Source organism: Takifugu flavidus, chromosome 3 (assembly GCF_003711565.1).
Source record: "Takifugu flavidus isolate HTHZ2018 chromosome 3, ASM371156v2, whole genome shotgun sequence".
Taxonomy (NCBI): Eukaryota; Metazoa; Chordata; class Actinopteri; order Tetraodontiformes; family Tetraodontidae; genus Takifugu; species Takifugu flavidus.
The window spans coordinates 7,548,031-7,567,283 of record NC_079522.1 but is presented as its reverse complement, the minus strand read 5'-3'; the positions used below and the strand labels follow the sequence as shown (position 1 = coordinate 7,567,283).

The 19,253-nt window shown below is 42.7% G+C and overlaps 2 protein-coding genes across 2 annotated transcripts; both read right to left on the bottom strand.

Moving 5' to 3' along the window:
• Window positions 1–145: 145 nt before the first annotated feature.
• LOC130522871 (ubiquitin thioesterase OTUB1-like) lies at window positions 146–4,026 on the bottom strand. Its single transcript, XM_057027666.1, has 7 exons — window positions 3,905–4,026; window positions 2,905–2,966; window positions 2,509–2,607; window positions 2,263–2,381; window positions 1,299–1,383; window positions 1,030–1,224; window positions 146–724 (listed from the first exon to the last, which is right to left on the bottom strand). Exons 1-7 carry the CDS (start codon window positions 3,945–3,947, stop codon window positions 527–529), a joined length of 801 nt encoding a protein of 266 aa, XP_056883646.1. The 5' UTR covers window positions 3,948–4,026; the 3' UTR covers window positions 146–526.
• Window positions 4,027–4,699: 673 nt separating this feature from the next.
• nectin4a (nectin cell adhesion molecule 4a) lies at window positions 4,700–19,151 on the bottom strand. Its single transcript, XM_057027660.1, has 11 exons — window positions 18,206–19,151; window positions 14,625–14,822; window positions 13,699–13,866; window positions 12,311–12,589; window positions 11,912–12,026; window positions 8,873–9,027; window positions 8,626–8,782; window positions 8,321–8,396; window positions 7,836–7,898; window positions 6,224–6,409; window positions 4,700–6,108 (listed from the first exon to the last, which is right to left on the bottom strand). Exons 1-11 carry the CDS (start codon window positions 18,255–18,257, stop codon window positions 5,713–5,715), a joined length of 1,845 nt encoding a protein of 614 aa, XP_056883640.1. The 5' UTR covers window positions 18,258–19,151; the 3' UTR covers window positions 4,700–5,712.
• Between the last annotated feature and the right edge of the window lie 102 nt (window positions 19,152–19,253).

Here is a 19,253-nt window from a genome sequence, read left to right as displayed (position 1 = left end):
ATCTTTAACTACAGTTGTAAGATGCAGGGTGAAAAAAATTGATAGAATTATTGATTTAGAACCTCAGATGTCAGTGATATTCAGGAAAATTTAGGTTAGAGACAACAAGTAGAGACAGATGGATGTAAACAGCCGTGACATGAAATAAGATGTAAATCTTTTTAATTAAAACTCAACAAAACGCAGTGTAACAAAGGAAAAGAACTGAAAATAGAGCGAGAAGATAACATTTACAACCACAAAAGAAAAACAACCTGTACAACTATTCCTGTAGTCGCTAATCATCAAATGATTTTCTTCAAAAAAAATGAACCATTCTGTGATGCCTGAAGGTAAACATGGGGAAAACAGGGGAGTGGGTGGGAGGCATGTCATGTCATTTATTTATTCATATATAGTTTTGTCAAATACATGAGTGTAGATTCATACACAGATGTATGTGTCATCGACGTGGCTGCTGAACTTATGTTTATAGCCGCTGCGGTGGCGTACGGGGCGGGGTGGGGATGGGGGGGGACTGAGAGTGTTATTTGTACAAGATGTCATAATGGCCGGGTCTGTAGAGGAGGAAGATGCGGGGGTCACCATCTTCGGGGAAGACGTGGTGATTGACTGTCCCGCCCTCGCCTCTGTCCATGTACTCCACCAGGATGGAGACGTTTAGGGCCTGGGCTAAGGCGATGATGTGAATGTGGTCGCTTTCTTTCGACATTGGCTCCACCTCCTTGAAAAACAGAGAGAGAAGCCCATCAGATTACATAATGGTGAAGTCTTCAGATCACCCGCGCCCAATCCCTATAGCCTTGGAGCTGCGCGAGCGCCAGATCGGCTGCTAGCTTCTCCTCAAGCATGCAGAGATTTGTTGGATTTTTTGGAGCTCCCTGCAGGCAGTGTTTCAATACAATAAAAAAAGAGTGTATTGGACAAGATTCACAGGTGTAAAACAGGCTCTGTGGCACAGACTTAACATTAGCAATCAGTGTCCCAATAAAACAACAAACCTGTTTAAATGAAGTCAGGGGCACCCACCTGCTGGCAGAACTCCTTGACGGAGCGTCCTCCCTCGATGAAGTGCTGAAAGAAGCCGTACTCCCGCTGTAAGTAGCCCGAAGTGAGTAGCCGGAGGTACACCACCACGTAGTCTGACACGTTCTGGTTGTTGAAGGAGTCCATCAGCTTCTCCAGGCTGGGCTCCTTCTCGCACAGTTCGATCAGGTCCATGAACTTTGAGGAGAAACGTTCGCATCATTGACGTCGCCTCGGCGCAGCAGTGAAAGTGAAACCGGGCAGGAACTCACCGTGTTGTGAAAGTCTTCGATGGTGAACTCGGTAAAGCCCTCGTTAACCAGGTCCAGTTTACTTTTAGCTGCAACCGCTTTGAACCTGTCGAGACACAAGCTGCTGACATGAGGCGCTACTCACACGGACTTTGGTGAGAATAGCAAACAAACTTCCCCCTTTTACAAATCTAATCTAATCTAATCTTTCTCTCCTCTCCTCTCTCTTTACCCAGCCCCCCCATCAGCAGGAGGGTCCCCCTACATGAGCCTGATCCTGCTCAAGGTTTCTTCCTGTTAAAGGGGAGTTTTTCCTTGCCACTGTTGCTTGTCTGGGGTTAGGCCCTGGGATTCTGGAAAGAGCCTTGAAACAATTTTGATTGTAAAAGACGCTATATAAATAAAGATTGATTTGATTTAAGTCAGAATTTATAAATCGGTGTACAAAGAAGTTGTTGATACCTCCGGTAATTACTCCATTCTGGCTTTGCTAATGAAAGCCCTGAAGGCTGGTGAGATATAATGAAATTGAAGTCTGTATTTGAATGCACCATTTCAATGTTATTTCTGATTAACTGGGTCAGCCGGTCCTCCCCAGCTTGTTATCCAAACTGGCTTCATTAGCCCGTTGCTCATTATCCCGCTGCTCTTCGTTTCATATAATTATATAGATGGACAATTCAACCATGAATTAAATCATTAAAATACACATCTGGAACTTGCTCAAGCCATTACATGTTAAAGTAGGGCACACTGCAATAGCAACTGCTGGCTAATTCTTCTCATTAGTTGTTATGGCTTTCTTTATCATCTATTAGGTGGTTTTCTGGTATACTTTTAATGGTCGTGCCATTAAAAGTGTCTGTGCAGCCTTGCAGCAAATGAAAAATATATCCAAATGAGAAAATATTGTCAAATACGCAACTGTGATTTTATATTCTGAGACCAGCTGTGGCCGTGGTGCAACGACAAGAGTCTGACTTACTTCTGAAGCTCTTTGCTGTCATCCAACAAAGACTCGAGGTGTGCAAAGCCAAAGGCTCTGTAGAAACAGTTCCCATCTGGCCGTGTCTTACGAATGTATGAGTATTTTTTGTACAAATCCTGCAAAACATAAAAAAAAGAACTCAGAGGGGATCAAACTGTGCAGCAGCGGCCCGAGCTGTCGCACACGAGAGTATATTTAGGATGTGGGTGTAGTGATCACACAACGCAGTGTGGTTAATCTAACCTTGATCTTTAGCTGATAAACCGTGTCCTCTTCCGCGTACTCCCTCTGCAGCACCGACAGGTCCTGTCTGTCCGACACTAAAGGGTTACTGTTGGCGATCTGAACACCCACACACAGAAAATTTCACATTAAATCCAACCCCGACATCAACTCTGGCCGTTAATTGCCATGTTTAAGCAACGAGACATTTATTTACGTAGGAAACATCATTACTCGGCAATTGGCTGCCGGGAAAATACTACCAATTACTAAGTCTTTAAAAGTTCAGCAAAATCTGGCGCAGACAGCTGCGCACAAGGGGTCCATCTGTGGCCACCAGCTTATTTCCAGGTTTAAAGCGGATTTCTGCCTTTGATCTTACAGAACAAACGCACGTTACACTCAAATATTTCTCACCTCCTGCTGAATTCTGTCCTGCTGAGCAATTATTGCCTCATCATATGCGAGGCAGTTAACTCCTGAAAAGAGAAAGCAGACACGCTGAGTTAGCTTGAGTTGCTAACATGTCCAAAGAAAGTGGGACTGATTTCATTTTAATTAACAACTGAAGACTTTATCTAAGTGTATTAAAAAGCCTAAAATAAATCACACAGTGCTGGGCGTGAGTGTAGTGTACACAAGAATTAACCATTTTTTATCGCGAAGGGAATTTCATCTTAGCATAGCACTTCCCTGCATATATACCGGTAAATTCGGACGGAATAAAACACATTTGAAATAATGCTCTATAATCTATCTATTGGTTGGTCTATACAGTACAAATCAGCTGGCCGAACCTGGATCATAAAGCTGGTGTTAAAGATGAGAGCAGTCATACGAGGGCATTTCCAAATATTTGTTTCAAACACATTCAGTGACACTTGAGAAGACTGGTTTAGTTGATGCCTGAGACTTAAAACACTGTGATTCCTTGCATTTCTAAAAATAACAAAATAATGTCTTATTTGCCACCGATTGTCTGCATATCTCTTAGAAACTCTCAGCCCATTAACGTGTAAATGTCTGATCTTAACGATAGCTAACGTCACACTGAGCTAGCTCAACCAGTGTGAAAACAAAACTAATCTTGGTCACGAATGCCGTATTTGGACCGGACGTGTTTGACTGTGCTGTGTTTAATAATAATGTTCCATTATTCCAAGGTCTGCCTAAATGGAAACCTCAATAACTGTCAGTTCAAGAACGCCCCAGTAGTAACTAAACAATGTTTTTTTTCTTTGTGTAGCAACAACAGCTAACGTTAGCGTCTGTCTCCCCCTCATCGCTGCCTGTCGACCACGGCAATAACGAAAAGGCGACTGGAAAGCCTTACAGACATTTGTGGTTATAGGTTTTGCTTGCTAATTGGATGACACGGCTCCTTTTTAGATTTTTGTGGCAAAACTGTTTCTCTCACCCTCCATATCTCCCTGTGATGCTTCCTGCTGCTCCTCCGCCATCTTAGCTTTCTATAGTTGTTCTTCTTCGGATAAGGTCGAATATACGTGCAACACTTTAATGCTGCCCCCTACTGGTAGTAACATGTTAGACAATCCATTAATTCTAGTTTCTATTATAATCCTGGACCTAGATTATCACTAGTTCCTCTTCATTGCATTAATTTTCTTGTCTAATTGTAATGCTTGAAGTCCTTCTGGATGACCTATTCTGTGATGATGCCACACTTTCAGAAACAGCTTGTTTTATGGATGAATGTATAGATTTATTCATTTGAGTTATTGTAAAACAGTGGAAGAATTCTTATTTATTACAAAGCAAAGAAAACGGCAGTTTATTTCTTATGTACAGTACTTTTGGCCATGATGAAAAATGCAGCAGGTAAAGCAAAATTAGCACAATTGAAGTGGAAGATAAAACAATAAGGGATGTATATGATGTTGAAAAGCTTCACAAAACCATAGGGGACTGAATTTGCCTATAATGTTTTCATGATGCCATTTACTGTATTTTGCTGAATATAAAAAACTAAACTATGCGAGCCGTGTGAATAGGGAGAAAAACAAAAAACAAACTCCGTACACAAAACCCCACAAAAATGAAGAAAAATGGCACGGTTCCGAAACACATTCTCTTTCTCAGATAAAGGGAACAAAAAGATTTTATCAGAATATAGCAGTGTTTAGTCATGTTGAAGTCCACGCACTTTCAATAGTGCACGTTAGAGGGCGCTGTCGGGAGCTTGTACGTACAATCGTGATGCAACTTTTTTTAATCCACATTTTATCCCATACTTGTGTTCCAAGTATTGCACAATCAAATATAAGCAATTACCAAAAACTGCTTCAAACGTGCGTCTAAGAAAGCATTGTTTTTATTTTTAGTGTGTTTTCCTTTTGGCACATTGTTACCCACAGCTGGGTTGTAGATCCACCCACAACATTAAAAAGCACAAAAATACTCGTCCAGATTTACAAAGAACACTTTTACCTCCTAGAAATAAAAATAAAAAACATATTATGCCAACTGTCTGGAAAACTATGTAGACAGAAACCATCAAAGTTATATCAAATTTATAAAGTTAAAAAAAACCTACAATAATCATTTTGGTCAAAACAAACCACAGCACTGAAAATAAGGTCGACAATCTCACAGAAGCATTTACAAGCATTTATTTACACTGCACGCGTGTCCATATGTGCATACTGCATTGGTTTTATGTATATTTACTGATTAATTGGCTGTTTAGAGCTATAAAGAACATAACAAATATAGACTTTTGCAACTTAATTTGTACAATCATGTGGATTTCTACAAATATTATTGGTATGCTGTGTCCATTTGTGTATGACAGATGTCATCTTGGGGCGAAACCATTAAGGTGGTAAGACAATGCAGAGGTATGCTTGTTGCAGGTGTGGCTAAAGAGAAACTAGGCTGTGGTTTGGATCCGGTGCCAAATGTTGTGCAAGACAACGTCCGTGCAGCTATCACGCACCACAGAGCCAAAAGAACTCCTGTCTTTAAAGATCTGCTGCGATTTTTTTTCCCCGCACTGCCGACATTCCTCAATGTCCTTTTTTTGCGTTTCCTCCAACACACGCACAAGGGAGGGCGACGGTGTGGGGTGAAAAGGTAATCCAAGGAAGGAGCATCAACAAAAGTCGAGAGGAACCCCTCCCCAAAAAATATCAAGGAGTTGATGTTCTGTGCGTCACGAAAGTAGATGCAGTTTTTAAACAAATAGATTTTCAGATCCTGCTGCTGCTAAACTATCTGTGCCTTGTGGATGGTGGAGGCGTGGGGACTGATCCCGCTGGGTTTCGGGAGGATTTTGGGCCTCAGTGTGCCATTAGTCTGCTGATAGTGTCGCATGCTGCAGGCCTCGGACACATGGGAGCTGTTGGTCTCACTGTCTTGGTCGTCGGGGTTCTCCTGACTGGCGGGACCACCCAATCCCTCGTCGACCTCGTCCTCGTCGTCCATCGCCGGTGGGTAGCCGCAGTTAAGAGGCGGGTGCTGGCCGGCCTTGGTCGCGCTCCCCTCCTGCAAATCAGCATCCCCCGGGACGATGGCGCTGCCATTCAGGTGTTTGAGTATCTCAGGGGAGTGGAGGATGGGCAAAGGCGAGGGCACCAGGGGCGGGCGGAAGCGAGACTCTTGCTGCAGGGACAAGGACGACATCATCGACGGGAGATTACTCAAAGTTGAGATGCATTCCAGAATTTGGGGAAGTCAGGCTTCAACTTGCCCCGGAACAAAAGAAAAACAGACTTACTAAAGACATGGTGCTGTCTCTCACAAACGTCTCCACTCGTAGCTGGTTCTCCTCGTCGATGTCCATATGTCTTTGCCTTGACCTGCGGGAGTTGTTATGAAGGACAGGTCTGCCCAGGTAATCGAACGCACCCCCGCCCCGTCCTCCTGAGATGGTGGACCGGCTGTCACGGTACTGTCCCTGCTCCTGTCCGTGATATTGACATTGATCAATGATCAGCTTTTGGATTACCAATAATTGAGAAAAGTTGGTTTAAAGACAGACAAGACATGCTGAAATAATTTCAGTTATCTGTGGGGGTGGGTTCCCATAGAAATGTGCTGAAAACATCCTACAAATGGGTCCCTGACCCATGAACAGAAGCTACTAGATAAAATTTAAGCTGTGTCCCATACCACTCCAATTCCCTAAATAGTGCACTAACTAGGGTGTACGACATTTTGTAGGGGGTGTCCGAATGTTGAGAGAGGATTGCTCTAGCCTCTTTATTGACTTTAATATATCCCATGATGCATTGTGAAAAGTAGTTCCTTAACCATTATATCCCATCATCCTTTGCTGTTGCAGGTGAAAAGCTAGACATACTAATTAAATTAAAAATACAGTAGTACAAAAAACAACCACTGAGTGATTTATATTTATTAATTACTAGATAAAAATTACTTGACCAGCGCCAATGTCGATCTGGGACATATTTAATATCTGTCATATGACTCAAAGCGTGCCGGCTTTATGCTTCGCCATCTGTGTAGGGTTTTTTTTGAGCAAGGATTTCTTTACCTGCAGGTCCTCTTTACCTACCGCCACAGAGACGTGTCACACACCTCCCACAGGAAAGCCATCATTGGCTCGCTAAACTACATTATTTGTGGTTGTTGCTTTTCCGACATACTTTGTAACGTAATTTGTATTTATTTTGGCCAAGTTGATCTAAATTCCTTTGCTATACATTTTTGAAGTTAACAAAGATGCCTGGTCAGAAATCACTAAGCAAACACTTTCTAATCAAATCAAAAGTGATCGGCTGTATATACTGTATAATAAATGTTCACTCATTTGGATCGAAATTCAGGGCGTTGCTTAGCGAACCGCATGACATTTTGCTAAAAATGCTGCACCCTCTCCCATTTAGGCACGATATTGCATGGCGGCCAGGACCACTGTCCGCTGAAGCATACATTTGCGTAGGAAACATGTTCGTGTTGCCGATAAGGTACCATAATGATCTCTTCAGTGTCCCAAGGCAGAATCTCATCTTATCAGTGAGAGCATTAAGTAGGTCACTCATGCCAACTATCTATGTAATGGGGGAATAGAGGACATCTGTGACTGGAGACACAGCGTACTCATACACTCCTGTATGTTGGGAGATATATCCAGCATTAGCTTAGTTAGCATTCATTATGGCAAGAAGTTACTATATGAATTTTATTTTGATGAGAAAATAATCTAGACTACTTAATGTCAGGGAATCACTCTTGTTTCCAATAATGTGAGACCCTTCCCTTAAGCATTATATAGCAAGTAGAGTTTGGAATTATTTATAGCTTCATCTATATGGACAGTGTAATCAGTGCCTGGCATGTGGAGGGAGTTAGAGTGGTAGACTGACCCCGAGTGAAGAGAAGCTGGTCCTCAGGGTTTCCTCCACCCTCAGCGGGATATTTTCCTCCGTCTAGGATGAAACAACATGCACTCAAATTAGAATTAGATGCTGGATTACATGGAAGCACTCAAACTTTGCCCAAAAAGAACCCTGCAAAAACAAGTCTTAACGTCTAACATTGTGCCCTTTGAAAACTTCTAAACCGTGAAAAGTAGGCCACGCAGTGAGTGATGGCAGATGAGAAACCAGCATCGGGCCCCTGAGTTAAGTTAATATGGTGCAATCCGAAAAAAGGAACCAAACCGTCAGTGTATTTCTTTAAGACTGCCTGTATGTGTGGGAGACATATGGGACTGGCAGCGCTCTGATTTGGATCAGTGATGTCACAAAGCCTGACAAGCAGGAATGGGGTCGGGAAGGCGTGGGAGAAAAATATAAGATAATGATGCTGCAGTATGTTTAATGTGAAGTGAATAATTCAGCCGAAGTACCGCTCCTCTGGGATCCGTGCTGACAGAATTCATTCTCCTGAAAGACGCATGCCTGGAGAGAGTGCTTATTTCTTCGCTGCAAAACAAGACATGAAGAAAAAAAGGAGGGGGTGATGAAGTGACATACTTCCACTGTGGAGTCAGAACTTTTCAAATCAGATATTTTTTATCCCCCTTTCCAACCATGGTTCATTTGTGCAACGTTATGATTTTTCATGCCTCAAAATTCATGTAATTACCATGTAACTAAGGACTAATTTATCCGTTATCTTATCTTGTCTTAATTCAACATCATGCTCACGTACTTCTTCTCAGTCAGCTCCTTCTCCAGTCTCTTGTTCTTGCGCTTGTGGTGACACGTGACGATGATGATGGCGGCGACCATCAGGATCAGCAGCCCCCCGGCCACACTCCCCACAATGATCATCAGCAAGTTTTCGGTAAAATGGACCTTGGCGGATTCTGTAGCATAGAAAAGAGGGGAGCGCGGGATTAGGAGGATATCCGTGTTTTCTCTCTAACTGCGCCAACGTCGACAGCGCTATCATCTACCTGTCAGCTTAATCTCCACCTCCGCACTGGCCTCGCCCACGTCGTTCTTCGCCACGCAGCGGTAGGTACCCTCATCTGATGCGCTCAGAGGTCGTCTGAAAGCCAGCGTTCCATTAGGATAGGGGGTCACACCTTCTGGCAACTCTGCACCCACTCTGCAAATATGACACATCACAGGGCTTTGGCATACTCCAAAATACAGGTTAATCTGATAGACACATTTTTACATATGCCGTCAACATCTTTAAGTACAGTTTATTGCCTTTTAGAAGGGCACAAATGATATCATTGTTGCCAGAACATAATTTTCCTCAAATGGGATGCAAATTCAATTTAACTGTATTTATATAGTGACAATCTTAATTGGTTCTAGGTGCTCTACAGAACATCACAGCCTGACCACCAAACAAGCAACAGCCTCAAAGAAAAACTCCCTCTTAACAGGACGAAACCTTGAGCAGGACCAGATTCTAATGGGGTGGACCCTCGTGCCATTGAGGGTGAAGGCGGAGGAGAAGGGCAGAAGACCACACAAGGAACTCTGGTGGTACACATAAATTCACTACAAAAATAGTAAATACAACAGGTTGGAGAACAGTGTTGAGTGAACAGCTTCTATATTGTATCATTTATTCTGCCAGAGGTCATGTCAGTATCCCAACCAAGTGGGAGAGGCTTGGAACGCCCTGTCAGCACAAACAGGGTGGTCTGAATTAGAATCAGGAAGTGACTAGTCTAGCAACCTTCTGATGAATACAATGATTATAATGAGGTTTCATTTCAGTAAGAGTAATGTCCCAAATGGAAAATTGTAATTTTCTTTCCCTTTTTTGAATTATTATTATGAAGAAGAATGTCCTTGGGAGCATAACAAAATGCAAAACTCAAAATATAAACCATTAAATTCACAGCGTCATATCCAACAATATGAAAAACAAACTCTCTCTTTTTTTTCACTGGGAGACATCTTGATTCATTTTGTTTTGCACCATCACAGTTCCTGGCACTGGCTGTGACTCAGGCAAGACTTTTTTGAGCAAGCCACACTGTGCAGGGTGTTGCCTCTGTGTTGATTTATCGCAATTATCTGAAAATAAACACTCCATTTTTCCGTCACAAATTTCTTCCCGTGGTCGAGACACCTTTAGAGTAATTTCTTATTTTTATAACCGGACCATCATCACTTTCTCCCTTTTGTCCCCCAACACCAATGTGTGAAACTCTCTTATCTGTCTTCCACACAAGCTGTAACAGGACACTATGCAAGGTATTACTACACCTGACGCCTTTTATTGACAAAGCCGACAGGTTGAGCCACTGCAGGAGCTCCAACACATTTGTGAGTGTGTGTACATGCATGTATGTGTGTGTGGGTAGGAACAGGTTGATCACAATGGGGGGGTTGAGCGGTGTCTCCATATATGACATGTGTCTGGTTTAGCGTTGCTTTTCCCAGGTGTGTTAATGTGACTAAGCGTGACTGTGCTTAGCATCATCAGCTGGTAAAACTGAGACACAGAATGTCTGAGGGGGGGTTCTGACGCGTCTGAGTAATTCAGACAAACTTCCCTCGATGTGCGAACGATGATTTTCTCCCTTAGGCTTAACTGTCGCTCGTCATGATTCAACGCGAGCCATTCTGCTTCCACTGACTTTTCAAGGCACGCGTTTTGTTGACAGTAAAACTACACGCCACACCCTCACAGCCTGCCCACAGAAAAAATTAAATGGCTTCAAGTCACCTGGCAACCCAAGCGGAAGAGCTATGTCCTATAGGAGGACTCTGGAAGTGAAGTTAGGCTGACATGTGCATGCTGAAACACATTAACATGTATTTTCCCACAATTTCAGCATTAAACTTTGATTTCAGATATAGTGTGTCTATTTAGCATATGCTGGGCGTCATTATTTTGCTAATTAGCTGTTAGTTAGATCTCAGGTTAGCTGTGCTTTGCGTGAGTGTCAAATAAAATTTACATAACAGAATGTCTAAAAATCTTTCCATGCTGGATGAAAAGATCATGAAGAGAGAAACATTAACAAATTTGAGCTGCTGTGGCGTCTGGATATTGCCAGACCTACGATGTAAGAATGAACATCTTTTTCCTCTTTAAACAATGCATCTGTGTGAGCTTTGAGCTCCTAGATCAGGAACGTAATACCTAGATTGATGAAGTGACTTGCCGGTCACAGCTCAGAGATTTTGCTGTATCAAAGGGCAGAGTATTGGCATATTTCACAGAGATATCAAACCACACATGGTTACCGGTGACTACCACCACCGACAACCAATTGAAGTAGCGTTAGCAGGCTTTAGTGGGGCAAAGTTACATGCTTATGTTAATCCTCACACAGCAACGGTTGTCAAAGCAACTTCTTCTGTCCATTTAATGAGGCCATAGATATGTGGTCTATAGGACTTATTACTGTAGAACTGGCTCAAGGAGCTAGATTTTTGCAACTGATCCACAACCTGTCGATCCCTTTGGAGGAATCGAAGGCATTCATTCCTTTCAGAAACAGGCACAAAGATCAGATAAACAGTGTACTGCCTTGGCCACGAAGAACAATGGGAAGAATAAATGACAGAGTTTACAGATGTCTCCTAAACTTGTGAATCAGATAGGAACCCAAGAGACAAATGTCAGTAGAACATTCTGGACAGCCAGTTGATGAACTGTGTATAAGAATATCTGGAAAACTCTAGAAATGTCATCAAGAAAACTTGGGTGAAATAACTCTGTACTGTACTTAGAGAACTCTGCAGTAGAGACTTATGACAAGGCCTCGTTCAACATTCTTAAAGAGGTCCAGATAAGATAAAAGCTTTATAAAAGCTTGGAAAAACTGTGGCCGATTTTGCGCTTGTCCTTGTTGTTGTTACTTAATTATGTATTTTTTTTGCCCAGCAGATCACTGTACCCCAACACTGATAGTAGCAGTAAAGATAAGGAATATTCTGCCAATACTGATAAACACAGACATATTAAATGATCCTCACAGAACAAGACCTGAGAAGATCCTGCATGGGTTCGCTACCTGATCCATGTCGTTCGTGGCTTGGGGTTCCCTCCGCTCACACACGTCACTGCAGCGTTCTCTAAACCAACAAACCACGTCTTGTCGGAGCCCAACACCTTTGCATTGGGAGGGACTGGGAAAAGAAGAGGAGGAAAAAAGAAAACAGAGAAAACGTAATAATGTAATAATGTACTCCACATTATGGTCCAGTTTCTCTTACTTTTAGTATTTTGTGAAAAATAACAACTAAAGAGAGATTAATGGAAGTCAGAGTGGATTTTCAGCTGTGAGTTACATTACATGTTTACCTCAGACAGTCATAACCTGCATATAAATCCTTGTTAACATGAAAGGTGTTGGAATAAAGTTATTTTTACTTTGCGCCACGGTGCCTGTGCAATTCTGATGGATACTCACAGTGCACCACCAGCTTGTTGGAGAGTCTGCGAGGCTTCTTCGACGTTGGATGCCACACCAAACAGTCCAGCTTCATACCGTTCATGTTCCTCAGTGGGTGTAGGGAGTACTGCGAGGTGACCACTCCTTTGCCCGAAGAGCGATTGGTGGACTGGCCGTTCAGGTCCGTGTCCCAGGACAGACGAGGGAGCGGGTGGGCCACAGAGCGACAGTAAGCAGCCTGCCGGTAGGTCTGTCCCTCCACCAGAGTTACGGGTTCCAAGGACGATATGGGAATGGCTGGAGGGGATGTTTACAATGTTTGATTAAAGAATGTTCACACAGAGATTATGAAGGTGCTCTGTAAACATGTTTTTCCGGACAGCAACATTCAGGGCATCTATATTTTGGTCCTTCAAGGAACTCTTCGAAAACTTCTGACATGACTACTTGTCAGCTGTTCAGTCTCTGTCCCTGGGTTCCAGTTTGAAATCACAGATTAAGAGTATGGGTCAAGCCAGGAGGACCCGACTCACTTCCAGAGGCTGGCCCAAACTCAACTTGTGACCGAGTCTCTACTCAACATATAGGGAGCAAGGCAGAGTGGACTATGTTTGTACCTCAATGTTGCCTCAAATAGGTACTAGCAAAAAAGCACAGTTGGAGAACTCACCCGTGTTCTGACACTAAGACAGACACTAAATGGTGTAACAGCGTCACATAATGAAAAGGTAACAGGCTGATGTTGGCACCAGTCAAAAGAATTTTTTTATACTGATTGAAATAAATGAAACAGTATGTGGTATTGGTGAACTACCATAATTAACTATACTATAATAATTAACTTAATTATTAACTAAAGTCAGGTCCAGCGTCTCACAATGCAACCGCTAAGGATGATGGGATATATTGCTTGTTAGGGACACTCTCAGGTGACTAAAGAGGGTACAGTAACCCTCACCTAATATTCGGACACCCCTCAGAAATGGCATGCTCCCTAGTTAGGGCACTATTTAGAGAATGGGGGTGACTTTCGACAGTCTGGGTCAGCTTGTATAGCTACTGTTTGTGTCAAAGTCAGAGTCAATTAAAAGGTTAAAACTAAGGCATCATGATATCAGCGTGAGTCACAATTACAAGCTGAATTTGAGTCTTAGTCTTGATTCAAATATGTCATCAGTGGAAGCGGTGAAAGCACGCACTTTATATAATAATTGATATTGTTATTCTACCAGATAAGCTTTTTACTGTTTTTGTCTTCAAGATTAAATTAAAATTTGTGTGTTTATATCTCTTGGTCCATTGTACCGTAATTGGCATCCACATTTATACTCAGTGTTTCCATAACTGTGACTCAACTAGTAGAATTTTCCATTCTGGCTCAGCAAAAATACAAGGGTGGGACTCACTCCACACGATGATGGACATCTGGCTGTCAAAGTTGCCCAAAGGGAAAGTGCTGATGCGGCACAGATACCCTCCCTCGTCGGCCACGTCCGTGTTCATGATGACCAGCGACGAGTCCACGATGGGGTCGCTGTTCCTGAAGTGCACGCGGCGAGACCACGTATCGAAAGCTACATGCACAGGTCACGAGGAGAGGATGGGATTGAGGATGAGGAAGAAAGTAACATACAATCCAAGAAAATCAAGATCAGCGGATTCACATCATGCCTCAAGCTTTTTGTTGTTCTCTCTGTCTCTGTCTCTTGCTCTCACTCTCTCTCTCTCTCTCCACACACACACACACACATCCTCATTTTCTTTATAGGGACATTTCTATATATAATACCCTATAATACACAACTCCCTACCTTAACCCTGACAATACTCACTAACCACCTAACCCTAACTCGAACCTAAATCTAGTTTAAACCCTCAACGGTCCATTAAAGTTGTGGGTCCCAGCTAAAATGCTCTCACTTTTCTAGTAGCCTATGGATTTTTCTATTCAATATGTAGCAATTACAAGGACACAGTCATGCACGTTCCACTGCAATCTTGGAATCAGCGTGGGTGTTCTGCTCACACCCTTAAAATCACAGTGCTTTACTTCCTCATCTGTGATCATTTACTATCCTGATATAGTTAATTTGTCAATGTCTCTTCAAGTTCATTTAACATTTTTTGATAGCTGTGAACATTTGCCTTTAAGCTTTGTCAGGGCCTCACGACAGGGAAAAAAGGCCTGGAACCAACACTTGTCAGCCAGAACTAGCAAATCGACTTGTAATACCAGAAGTTTTCACGGTGGAATGAGCATGTCAGAATGAGTTCTCATGCCTCAATGAGTGCGTTTCTTAAAGAAATGCGGCTCGGCTCCTTAAAAACTGACCGGTCTGTCCATTAGTCTGGTGCGCAGTGATAATCTGCTCCTTTGTGCCGTCTGAATGCTCCTTATACCAGGTGACTTGCACAACCTGGACACCCGCGTCGGGCTGATAACGACATGGCAGGACAGTCTCTTGATCCGCCAAGGAGAGGATGGGATCGCTGGAGGGGGGATCCACGAAGTTTTCCTCTATAGCTGAAACTGAAGGAGAATTCAATTTATCTTTGTTTATGCAGCCTCTTTTACAACCAAAGAGCCAGAGTCTGACCCCAAACAAGCAATAGATAAGGATGAACTCCCTTTTATCTGTAAACAACCTTGAATAGGACCAGGATCATATCGGGGGACATTTTTTCGGTCTGATATCCATACCCGTGGTACCCAGAGAAAGGAGAGGAGACCCCCTGCACATGTTGCCAGCTGGCATACACAAGACGACCAAGGGGAGATTTGGAGTAACTAATCATCAAGGTGCATGTTGGTGGACTGTGGGGGAAAAACCCCGACACAGCAAATTCAAAGTAGGGGAGCCCAAGCTGGATCACCTATACTCGTTCTATGAACTACAGCCTCAACTGCTCCAGGGCAGACTGCTGATCAGGAAATGATCTCATTTGCTAATTTTTTACATTTTTCTAAAGGAAGTCTCTATGCTTGTTTTTAGCTTAACAGTGTAATTGATGTAGTTGATTGTAGTTGATGTTTTCAAGGGTTTGGTGATTTGAAGGATGTGGATTTTTGCCATGGCTGTCCTTTTAAATTCAAAACATAGCCAAAACCTACTCTTCCCTAGAACAATTTGCATAGATCTTGTCAGAGTGAGCAGGGAAACATGCAAAATATTTGTGAGAAGAATTATTGTTATTGTTGTTATTAGTATTATCTTTAAATGCTATTGTATGTAGATTTTGAGTGTTTGAGGAATGTTGATAAGAAAAGAAGAACATGAGAGTGTTTCGTAAAGGTGCTGAAGTTGCTGACAACCAAGCCCAGCACCCAGATGTATCCTGTTGGTCAAGATTAGAGAAGTTTGTAAAGATGTCAGAAGACAATGAGTTATGAAACCCTGTTTAGACACCCATTCTGTTTGTACCTATAAAAGAGGTGAGCGAGCAGCAGATGAACGGAGTTGACAGAGGAAGCTTGAACTGCTGCTCGACTGTCCCTTGCAAGGCACTCCTGTTGTTTGCGTGGTTGATCTGAGTCTGGTGAACGAACAGCGCGGGTGATCAAAACTTCACCCTCACATATTACAGACTGAGGTGTTTTGTACAAAATCTTTCTTCCTTTATGGTATCTAATTTTGCAATCAAGTATTTCAAACACGGGAATGCAACCCTCATATCAAATGATCCTGACAGTGCAAGACCGAGCTATAAGGCAGGATTGTGTGGTGACAGCTAAGCTAAAAGGCTTCTGGGGCTATTCATCATGATTGAGGACAGCCTAAAGTCACCAAAATGTGAGATAATGTGACCTAAAATTGTCAGTCTAGATTTATGTGTGATATGAAGTGTCACCGGTTGAATTTTATTCCAGAGGGAACTCAGACGGGGCTCTCATCAGTTTGCACAAAGACAACAAAGAGGGAACAGAGAATAAGCCCTCAACACAAGGAAAGATATGTCGCTTAACTAGTTGCTCGAGATAAGCTCTTAAATCGGCCTCAAAGACGCTTTACTCGGCGTCTGGACTCCAGAGTAACCCGAGACAACAAACGAGGCCAGAGGAAGAGTTTTAAACACAGCACACTGTGGATCATGTGTCACACTGCCACGCTCTCCTGTCCTGAAGGTTCACATCTGCGAACATTTAACACAGGGCCAGGATCACACTGAAAGGGTTCCTCCACTTTTCACACTACTTTTGATGACCCTATAACAAACTGCGTGACAAAACTGTTACTTTTCCACCAAAATGGTCTGCGATTGGTCATCAGCTCTTACTTTTGATTACTGTTTGTGCTCTTTGCTTGTTGATTGATTTACTAGCAAAACACCTACCTGTGGTCGCGATCTCATTGAGACAGTAGCCAAAAAAAAAAGTTTATGTAAATTGCAGCAGATGGATCACACCCAAGACATTAATGACATAAATGCTTTACTGAGTGACAGTATTATTGAGCTAGGATTAAGACTCTGGTCCAAAAGACTGAATTTTTTATTTTAAAAAAGCTCCATGATAAACATAGCAAAAGATATTTGGCATCACTTGTGCCAGTCCCTTTGAGCACACAGTACACGCCACCCTCTCAGTTCATGACGAGGAGTAAACAACATCCCTCAGTCTGGAATAATAAAGGTATTTGCACGAAAGCTAAACAGTGCCAAATGTCAGTGGATAAGCTATTGGATCGAAAGGCAAAATGCCCACAAAATGCAATAAAGTGTACATTTCCTGCCCATAAAGTCCAATATAGGGCCTTTTATAGTGACCTGGAATCCAGCAGCCCACTACTGCTTAAGTCAACTTTAACTCTAATAGCTGCCTGTTATTCTAATTTATATACTGTAATAAAGAAACTTTGCAGCAGGATGGTATTAATTTAACAATGTGTGTGTCCTTTTAAAAGATAGTTGTGAATTGTGATAGTGGTTGTATAAAGAGTTCTAAATATTGGTAAAAAGGCTTCCTTTAACTGCTTTAGTCATTTTTACAGTGCAGCCATCCCTAATCTCTAACCCACTGTGATAATGGGGCATATGATGACGATGATGATAATGATGATGATGATGATGATGATGATGATGATGATGATAATGATGATGATGATTGTTGTCGTATTAGAAATAACCACATAGGTCGTTTGATTGTTTTATCTCCAGTTAATTGACAGGTTAGAAATTGAAATAATACTCCTTCTAGCACACAAAAATAATTAAAATATTAAAAATTTGAACATAACAAGTTATTTTATCATCAGCCCACAACAGTCTCGGATCCAACAGACACAGAAATGAATCAAGGGAGTGGAAACCGGTATGATTCATACATTTTACCATCAAAGATGAGTGTACTCCTGATGCTGTTATTTTCCCCCACCTGTGTGTGTGTGTGTGTGCGTGTGTGCGCGCGCACGTTTAAGCCTTCTGAGGAATCTGCCTGTGCTGCATTAAAGGAACACTCCACTTCGAATAAAAAAACTATAACACACACTTATTTGTCACGGAGCTGATCCACTTGTGTACAGCCTGAGCTGACAGGATCACAACACAGACACACACATGGGCCCACACATGTCCCCCACTCAGAATCATTGAAATGACGGGGAAATGGGATCAGCGGCAACCTGTTTTTCCTGAAATGTCAGACAGCTCGCAAGTGTTTTCTTGAACCGTTTCGCTCTGTCTGGGTTTATTATCGAGGCTAACCAAACCCGCCGTCCAACAACTGAAACTGCGACACAGCTCCTATGATTGTCAGCGTTTCCTGCAATCACACATTCGAAACTTTCTTTCTTAAAATGGCCACAAAACCTTTCACCTGTTGGCGCATGACAGAAAACATCCAAGTGCTGTCACATATCGTGCACTTTGGTGTAAAACACGCCAGGTTATCCGCAGTTTTTGAATCTCACATCTTACCACAGATGAAGAGGATGCAGAAGGACTGGAGCAGAGGTGTCATCCTCTCCATGAGCCGACGTCAGGACAGGTTCAAAGTTCACCAGCGCAGGTCACGGAACCCGAAGCACTGAGGCAAACACATGCCTTTGTACCCTGGACCCGTATCCTGAAACCAGTCCTTGTGCTGGAGAATCGATGTAAAACCCTCAGTAAGGTGCCTCTCATTCCAAAGGCATCCCGTTCAGCCTTTGGACGCCAAGGAGCCGCTTCACCTGTGTGGAGAAACACCTGCTTGTGTTCCTCTTTCTGCTCTCGCTTCTATGTCTCTCTCTCACCCTCTCTCTCACACACACCTCAAACACATGAGCGCACAAGCAGGTCCACACGCAGGGAAAAGTCACCTTTCCAGTTCTGCTGAGGCAATATGACAGTTATTTTCGGGTTGCTACTTGCTCTGCTGAGAGGAGAGGCAGGTGTAAAGCCGATACCAAGCCGGTTAAAACTGCAGCAAGTTACTGTGTTGTTTTTAAAGAACAAACAAAAAGAAAATATGCGTTTAAAAAATGGAAAATGACGATTATATTTATTCAATAATCATAAAGAGAAAGGAGCCACCTTTTAGTACGTCATCAACTGCATCATGCATGATGTTAAACCACCTATTAATGGAATCCTTCCTGTATCCCCCACGCACCGTTTTAGAAACATTCTTTAGAAAATTTCTTTTAACCTGACAGCCCCCACACGGAACTTTGCTGTCACTTTGTCCCGCTTCAGCAGGTGTTTAAACAGGTAAACGTTTCAAAGACGCCCTCACTGCCATCCTGTGGTTTGCAGGAAGCGGCGCTCGCCGATTGTGCGCGAAAGCCTCTTTGCGCCAAACCCGATAATAAAGGTGTTAAAATATTGATAGTACTCGTGGGAAAAAGACAGGCGGCTGCGTTTTTTGTTTTTTTGGCTGGTGATTGCAGAAGCACATATGCTGATTTGTGACACTTGAGTGTCATTTTTAGCGTGCGTGCGTGCAGAACTGGCAAAATGTACCGACGTCTTTTCGCTGTGGCGA